Source organism: Procambarus clarkii, chromosome 15 (genome assembly GCF_040958095.1).
Source record: "Procambarus clarkii isolate CNS0578487 chromosome 15, FALCON_Pclarkii_2.0, whole genome shotgun sequence".
NCBI lineage: Eukaryota > Metazoa > Arthropoda > Malacostraca > Decapoda > Cambaridae > Procambarus > Procambarus clarkii.
Genome location: NC_091164.1, coordinates 26,635,527 through 26,644,778, shown reverse-complemented (window position 1 = coordinate 26,644,778; position 9,252 = coordinate 26,635,527). Strand labels below are relative to the sequence as shown.

The window sequence follows — 9,252 nt, the reverse complement described above, 5'->3', positions numbered from 1 at the left end:
TCAAACATACTTGGTAGTATCCCTTGAGTAAGTCTAACTTTGATAGATACCGAGCATTACCAATGGCGTCAAGGATGTCATCTATTCTAGGTAATGGATAAGTATCCTTGATAGTCACAAGATTCAATTTCCGGTAATCAGTATACAACCTCACTTTACCTTTAGCCGGTCGGCCGGGCGGACAGCACGCTGGACTTGTGATCCTGTGGTCCTGGGTTCAATCCCAGGCGCCGGCGAGAAACAATGGGCAGAGTTTCTTTCACCCTATGCCCCTGTTACCCAGCAGTAAATATGTACCTGGGTGTTAGTCAGCTGTCACGGGCTGCTTCCTGGGGGGTGGAGGCCTGGTCGAGGACCGGGCCGCACGGGACACTAAAACCCCGAAATCATCTCAAGATAACTTCAAGATAACCTTGCGGTTTCTTCACCAAGATGCAGGGTGAGGCCCAAGGGGACTCACAAGGGGTGGCCAGCCCATGATCCAGGAGGTACTGTACCTCAGCACCCATGACTTCCTTTTTGCTCGGGCTGATTCTGTAGAAAGGTTGACGAATCGGCCAGGTGTCAGGGAGTAGCTGGATGTCGTGCTGAACCACATTACACTCCTGTGGATCATCGCTGAACAACTTCTGATGTTCCTTGAAAATTCTGATGAGAGGAGCACTATTACTGTTCTGCAAATAGGTATGAAGATCATTAAGGATTTCCGAGTTGGAAGGCACTGATTCAGTGTTAGTGCTTTCGGGAGGAGAAGCAGGGAAGGTCTCATCTCACTCATTATCCACTTTTAAAGGTGGATAATGAAACTAACACAATAGGGGAGTACCTTGATACTGCTTCAGGAGGTTGACGTGGCACAACTGGGTCTTCCGCCGCTTATCTGGAGTCTCAAGAACGTAGTTATGATTGTTTCTGCACTCCTTGATGCGGTAAGGTCCTGAAAACTTGTTTTGCAATGGAGAACCTGGGATAGGAAAATATGCCAACACGAAGTCTCCTGGTTTAAATTTCCTTAGTTTGCTGCCTTTGGTCAAAATGAGTCTGCATCCTCTCCTGAGCTTTCATTAGATTGTCATTAGCAAATTTACGTACTCTCTCTAGAATGTGTTTTAAGTTTTGAAGAAACTGGGGCACATTCTGAGGGTCACTGAAGGTGGCATTACATAGAGAGTCTTTGAAAGCTTTGAGAGGAGTACGGCACTTACGTCCGTAGAGCATCTCATAAGGAGATACTCCTAGAGACTCATTGGGGAGACTTCTGAAAATGCACATAATGAGGTCAAGTTGTTTATCCCAGTCCTTCAAGGTTTCATTGCAAAATTTCTTTAGGAGTGCTTTAATAGTCTGATGACTACGTTCAAGAGAACCCTGTGAAGCAGGGTGATAGGGGCTGGACAGTACCTGTGTGATGTTGAACTCCTCCAGTGTCTTCTTGAGGAGATCACTGGTGAAGTTGGTGCCACAGTCACTTTGAACCTCTCTTGGAAATCCATACTTGGTGAAGATCTTCATTTGGTGTTTCACCACAGTAGCAGCCGTAATGTTCTTTACTGGAACTGCTATGGGGAATCTGGTGGTAGGACACAGGATAGTTAGTATATAGGCGTTGCCAGAACTGGTCCGGGGTAAAGGACTAACACAGTCTATGATGACTCTGTGGAAAGGTTCCGCAGGCACCTGAATAGGAGTAAATGGGGCCTGGGGAATAGAGATGTTAGGTTTACCTGCCATATGACATGTATGACACTGTTGCACGTACTTTTTGACGTCCTTAACCATACCTGGCCAGTAGTAGTCTTGTCTGATTCCGTGGTAGGTTTTGTTAAAACCATAGTGAGAAAGAGCTCCATGGGCCATGAAAGAGCTCGTAGAATATCGGGCCGTAGGCTGGTGGGAATCACTAGTTGTTCGACATTTGCCCAATCTTCGTCCTCCTTCAGCTTTCTGGGTCTGTGCCTGCGGTAGAGCAACTGATTCTCTAGGAAGAACCCAGGGATACTGTCAGGTTGAGTCTCAGCCTGGAAGAACAATGGTGTTAATGATTGATCTTCCCTCTGTAACTTACGGAACTCCAAACTGGTAAGATTCGGTGGTAGATTCTGAGGGGTCTTGAGGGACAGCGGTAGCAGTAGAGTTAGCTGGTTGCGGGCGTGCAGATTGTGCACGGGTGGTCACGAAAACCGGAGGAGAAACTTCATCACTTTCTTGGACCTCTGCTGAAACATACTCAAACATGGGATTGTCCACAACAGAGTTACACACCTGGAGTTTGTCCACGATGATCAGGTTGGACGGTTGCCAAGTTCAGGTTGAATCTTCTGCCAAGTCGTTGCCCAGGAGAAGTTGCACTCCAGACATGGGAAAAGGCTTCTCCCTGATGGCGACTTGGACTTTACCGGTCACAAAAGGACAATCCAGGTGGACTCTGGCGAGTGGATACGGAGTGGCAGCAGTGAGATCAGTGATAAGGACGGTTTCCCCAGTGTAGGTGATGTTAGGCACTGCTGATTTCAATATTATTGACTGAAGAGTCGCTGTGTCCCTCAAGATCTTCAATTTGAAACGTCCCTCCGAATCTATACCGTTGGTAGAGACAGTTCCAGGATACAGGTGTTTGCTGAAGAGAGAAAGATCATTTATAGGAACACCAACATTCATCACAGGCTTACCGGACTTAGGAGGAGTCTGTTTGGGTTTAGTTGTTTCTTTGCCTTTGTATTGAGCTTTCCCACATCTATCTATGGTATGTCCATAGAGTTTGCAATACTTACAATACAATTGAGAGCTTGCTTGATCTGTACTCACTTTATCATAACTATACCAAGACTTCTTACTGGAAGGTGGTTCTGGTGTAAGCCGGTGTATGAGGCTGTAGGTGTCAGCCGACTTCGCACATTTGATGTAGTCGGTTTGTGCAGTGTGCTACTGGGAGACGTATCTTGAAGGTAGCATCTTATTCTTGAATAAAATACGTAACTTCATGTAGAGAAGAGCAGGCTCAATCTCTTGAAAGAGATTATCGTCACAAGATACAATCCTTGCACCACTGCTTTTCCTTATTCTTATATCAGATATAGACAAAAACACAAGTCACAGCTTCGTATAATACTTTGCAGATGACACAAAAATCAGCATGAAAATTACCTCGGCTGAAGACATTGAAAAACATCAAGTATGAATTAATAAAGCTTTCGACTGGGCAACAGAAAATAACATGATGTTTAACAGTGATAAATTCCAGGTACGGTAAAATGAGGACCTTAAACATAATACAGGGTACAAAATACAATCAAATGTGCCCATAGTAGGAAAACAGCACGTCAAGGATTTGGAAATAATGATGTCTGGTGATTTAAGGTTTAGGGAGCATAAACAAGCAAACATTGCATCAGCCAGAAAAAATGATAGGATGGATTACGAGAACTTTCAAATCCAGGGATCCCATCACAATGGCTGCACTATACAAATAACTTGTGCTGTCCCGTCTTGAGTACTGCTCAGTACTCACTTCCTCATTCAGAGCAGGAGAGATTGCTGAAATAGAGGGAATACAGAGAAAATATACGGCATACATAGACGCAATAAAGCACCTAAATTATTAGGATCGTCTCAAAGCTCTCCAAATGTACTCACTAAAAAGAAGACGAGAGAGATATCAAATAACATACACGTGGATTTACTGGAGGGCCAAGTACCAAATCTACGCAGTAAAATAACAACATACTGGAGTGAACGATATGGAAGAAAAATGCAGAATAGAACCAGTGAAGAGCAGAGGTGCCATAGGCACAATCAGAGAACACTGTATAAACATCAGAGGTCCACGGTTGTTCAACGTCCTACCAGCGATCATAAGAAATATTGCCGGAACAACCGTGGACATCTTCAAGAGGAAACTAGATAATTTTCTCTAAGGAGTGCCGGAGCGACCAGGCTGTGGTGGATATATGGGCCTGCGGGCCGCTGCAAGCAACAACCTAGTGGACCGAACTCTCACAAGTCAAGCCTGGCCTCGGGCCGGGCTTGAAAAGCAGAAGAACTCCCAGAACCCCATCGGGCAGGTATCCAGCAGGTAACAGATATCACAAGGTTGATATCACAACCCAGAAGCCCACATCAAAAGGATATCATCAGCGGCGTATGCAAGAATGACGTACATAGGAAATATCTTTAGAAACTTGAGTAAGAAATCGCTCAGAACCTTGAAAATATAACTTACTACATAAGTCAGACCAATCCTGGAGAATATAGCTCCAACCTGGAATCCTACCTAGTTAAAAGCAAGGCAAAGATAGAGAAGATTCAATGTATGCCACCAAACTAGATCCAGAGCTGAGAAGTATGAGTTATGAGGAAAGACAATGTGAATTAAACCTTACGTCACTGGAAGACAGAAGAGTTAGGAGAGACATGATCACCACCCACCGATTTCTCATTGGAATTGACAGGGGACATAAAAACAAATTATTTAGCATTGGTGGAACACAAACAAGGGGACACAGGTGGAGACTGAGTACCCAAATAAGCCACAGAGACATCAGAATGATTTTATTCAGTGTCAGCGTACTTTACAAGTGGAATGCATTAGGGAGTGGTGTGGTGGAGGCTGACTCCATACACAGTTTCAAATGTAGATATGATAGAGCCGAACAGGCTAACGAACCTGTATACGGCTTATAGCCGACTGAGAGGAGGGAACAAAGAACCGAACTCAACCTCCGCAAGCACAACTAGATGAATATAACTAGGTGACTAGGTGAGAATACCATCTGCCGTGAGATATTTCCACTCCAGGGATTCCTCTACTAAGCTCATAATTTTCAAATCAAGTGAACCTTTTCCCCTTGAATACTGCTCAATACACATTTTCCCTGCCAGAGCAGATGTTTTTAAAATCAAAGGAATTCAGGCAATATATCGCACTCATTGACACGTTGAATAAGTCAATCATTAAGAGCATCTCAGGTCATTATAAATTTACTTTCGTGAAAGGAAGCGAAAAGACGTACAATGTAACATAAAAGGAAGGTACTGAAAGGTCTATCTCCTTCCAGTATTGGAGAATCTCTTTCCTTCCAGTAGTGGAGATAGCAGGTGTTGGACGGTGTTATACACCAGGAGCCACAGTGAGTGTTGGACGGTGTTATACACCAGGAGCCACAGTGAGTGTTGGACGGTGTTATACACCAGAAGCCACAGTGAGTGTTGGACGGTGTTATACACCAGGAGCCCCAGTGAGTGTTGGACGGTGTTATTCACCAGGAGCCACAGTGAGTGTTGGACGGTGTTATACACCAGGAGCCCCAGTGAGTGTTGGACGGTGTTATACACCAGGAGCCCCAGTGAGTGTTGGACGGTGTTATTCACCAGGAGCCACAGTGAGTGTTGGACGGTGTTATACACCAGGAGCCCCAGTGAGTGTTGGACGGTGTTATTCACCAGGAGCCCCAGTGAGTGTTGGACGGTGTTATTCACCAGGAGCCCCAGTGAGTGTTGGACGGTGTTATACACCAGGAGCCCCAGTGAGTGTTGGACGGTGTTATTCACCAGGAGCCCCAGTGAGTGTTGGACGGTGTTATTCACCAGGAGCCACAGTGAGTGTTGGACGGTGTTATACACCAGGAGCCCCAGTGAGTGTTGGACGGTGTTATTCACCAGGAGCCCCAGTGAGTGTTGGACGGTGTTATACACCAGGAGCCCCAGTGAGTGTTGGACGGTGTTATTCACCAGGAGCCACAGTGAGTGTTGGACGGTGTTATACACCAGGAGCCACAGTGAGTGTTGGACGGTGTTATACACGTAGAACCAATATTATACAAAATTATTACTCCTCTTCAGAAGGGGTAAATATAAGACGAGTGAATAGTTTAGAAACCAAATGCAATACCAGACATAAATAATAAAAATTATATGAATACTAAAAACTATTAAGTTTTTAATTCATATATTGAAAACATAAATATAAATTTTAATGAGCAAATACTAAGCTACGTCATTTTTGTCATGCAGTAAAGTATTAAAAAATATCAAAATAAAAATTGTGCAATTTGTTTTTAACCAATTACTTATAATTTGTTCACATTAATATTCAATGACTGACAAACAAAAATCTTATTTAACTTTTTGATTGAGCAAATCTAAAAATGCTTAAAAGTATATTATAGTGCCAAACTTCTCTCTGAGAGGCAGTTGAATAAATGAAAAGTTCACTAAAAAAAATCCAAATGTTATCTTCCATGTGCAGAAATTCATTTATATTACATTTATATATTTATATCAGAGATCCCATTTTATTATAATTGTCAAAGAGCCGACCTCGGTCCAGCAAAACTTACTAATTATTGTTTACTGTTCTTTGTTTACTGTTCCCATCTATTGTTCTTTGTTTATTGTTCTCATCTGCTGTTCTTTGTTTATTGTTCCCATCTGCTGTTCTTTGTTTATTGTTCCCATCTGCTGTTCTTTGTTTATTGTTCCCATCTATTGTTCTTTGTTTATTGTTCCCATCTGCTGTTCTTTGTTTATTGTTCCCATCTGCTGTTCTTTGTTTATTGTTCTCATCTGCTGTTCTTTGTTTATTGTTCCCATCTGCTGTTCTTTGTTTATTGTTCCCATCTGCTGTTCTTTGTTTATTGTTCTCATCTGCTGTTCTTTGTTTATTGTTCTCATCTGCTGTTCTTTGTTTATTGTTCCCATCTGCTGTTCTTTGTTTATTGTTCCCATCTGCTGTTCTTTGTTTATTGTTCTCATCTGCTGTTCTTTGTTTATTGTTCCCATCTGCTGTTCTTTGTTTATTGTTCCCATCTGCTGTTCTTTGTTTATTGTTCTCATCTGCTGTTCTTTGTTTATTGTTCTCATCTGCTGTTCTTTGTTTATTGTTCTCATCTGCTGTTCTTTGTTTATTGTTCTCATCTGCTGTTCTTTGTTTATTGTTCCCATCTGCTGTTCTTTGTTTATTGTTCCCATCTGCTGTTCTTTGTTTATTGTTCTCATCTGCTGTTCTTTGTTTATTGTTCTCATCTGCTGTTCTTTGTTTATTGTTCTCATCTGCTGTTCTTTGTTTAATGTTCCCATCTGCTGTTGTGTTGTAGTGATCTGTAAAGACCATGGCTTTACCCTTCTCCCCTCTCCCTTTTCTCCCCTCTTTCCTTCTCCCCTTATTCTTGTCCTTGTTCATTCGCCCCTTTCCTTTTCCCCTCCCGTGTTGTCCAGCCATTCCCTTGCAATAAAACTTTTGGGAACAGGTGTCCTTCCTGGGAGACCACCCCAGTCCAGTCCTTTTCCAATCTCCTATTCCCTAATCTCTCCCTCCAATCCTATTCCTAATCCCTCCCAATCCATCCGTCCCAACCATTTCCTCTCCTTCTCGGTCCTCTCTATAACCAGTAACGAATTGAGGGGTTCCCTAGGTGCCATAAACTCAGAGTCAGCCAGGGTCTGGGACCTCTGGCGCCAAGTCCGGGCATGTTAGTGTAGGAACGGGTGAGAACTCTGTCAAGGGGAATTGACCCTTATGGTCAAGCCTGGTTCTGATTGGTTGCAGCCATGGAGGCCTAGGATTCTTGGCCTTTCTTGGCTTAGCACTCAAGAAGCGGAGTCCCCCTGGGTAGGGCCTGACCTGACCATTGGCCAAGCTTCCAGAGCACCCAGTTGTGTTTAAATCCATTGGCTATAGGCTTGGATAGGCGGGGTAAATTGGGCGTAGGAACTAGGTGGGTGGAGTTTGTTGTCCACTGGTACAACAGTTTAAGAAAATATTAAAGTTAGTGTGTCGTGGGGATTCAACTGTGGTACAGATCTCCTGATGTGTAGGGCCAGCTGTTCAACATGTATGGATGATTGCATCATTTAAGGTAAATTGTGCCGGAGTATTATGTCCATAATTATTCATACTATTGCCTCGTGGGAGATTTTATTAGAGTAGGATATATTTTCAATTTTGATTTCAATATCTGTAATTTAAATAATAAATAAAGAGCATTAAGGATAATAAGGATTATTAAGGATTATGTGTTTAGTTATCTGTTCCTTTTGATTAATGCCGTGTTATTCATTCTTATTTGTGGTTTTCATTTGTTCTGCTAGAAATTCCCCCTTGTTCTCCATTTTATGGATATTCGAGTTGTCCTTGAATCCTCAATCAGTAAAGATTACATTTCTTACTCCCAAGCATTTTACCCAGATTCCTATGCCCATTGAGTTCATGATTATTGACTTCAACCCTTCCTGGGAGGTCAATAAAAGACACATTCAGATTCTGAACAGGGAGGTGGTGGCAGTGTTTAATGAGTTTTTAATTATTAGTTTTAAATTAATAATCACTTCTCTTGTTGTTACCCCCCCCCCTCATTAAATATGTCAGAGTTAACTAATTAGCTGTAGTTCATTGGGGGTCACATTGATCTGCAAACAGTGTTAACCTGGGGTGTTGGGAGGGAGTAAAGGGTGTAAAGAAGATAGGGTTATTATAGTTTGTTTATTGTTCCCATCTGCTGTTCTTTGTTTATTGTTCCCATCTGCTGTTCTTTGTTTATTGTTCCCATCTGCTGTTCTTTGTTTATTGTTCACATCTGCTGTTCTTTGTTTATTGTTCACATCTGCTGTTCTTAGTTTATTGTTCCCATCTGCTGTTCTTTGGTTATTGTTCCCATCTGCTGTTCTTTGTTTATTGTTCCCATCTGCTGTTCTTTGTTTATTGTTCCCATCTGCTGTTCTTTGTTTATTGTTCCCATCTGCTGTTCTTAGTTTATTGTTCCCATCTGCTGTTCTTAGTTTATTGTTCCCATCTGCTGTTCTTTGCTTATTGTTCCCATCTGCTGTTCTTTGTTTATTGTTATCATATCCTGTTCTTTGTTTAGTGTTCCCATCTGCTGTTCTTTGTTTATTGTTCTCATATCCTGTTCTTTGTTTAGTGTTCCCATCTGCTGTTCTTTGTTTATTGTTCTCATATCCTGTTCTTTGTTTAGTGTTCCTATCTCCCATACCATCTCAAAATTAATCTTTGTATGTGTTTTGTAGCCAATTTATCCTTAATCTACTCTTGTCTCCTTTATGCCTTGCTCTTCATCCTTATGTTTACCCAATTAATACCCATTGTTTACACCTGACCTCATTGTTCGTTCCATTTGTATTCACCTGACCCACTATTAGTATGAATATAATGTCCGGCACTGTAACATCAATTGAGAATGAACCATGTAGGTTCGAAACGCTGAGCAATTTTATAAGAAGTGTAATACATTCTATAATTAT

The 9,252-nt window shown here is 42.2% G+C and overlaps 1 protein-coding gene across 1 annotated transcript; it reads right to left on the bottom strand.

Annotated features, from left to right (window-relative positions):
• Positions 1-8,415: 8,415 nt before the first annotated feature.
• On the bottom strand, positions 8,416-8,982 carry LOC138365032 (GATA zinc finger domain-containing protein 14-like). The gene has a single exon (XM_069325132.1). It carries the CDS (start codon positions 8,980-8,982, stop codon positions 8,416-8,418), a length of 567 nt encoding a protein of 188 aa, XP_069181233.1.
• Positions 8,983-9,252: the final 270 nt, after the last annotated feature.

Excerpts from the sequence above, each read along its gene's own strand:
- LOC138365032 (XM_069325132.1), bottom strand. The coding sequence starts at position 8,982 with ATGGGAGATAGGAACACTAAACAAAGAACAGGATATGAGAACAATAAA.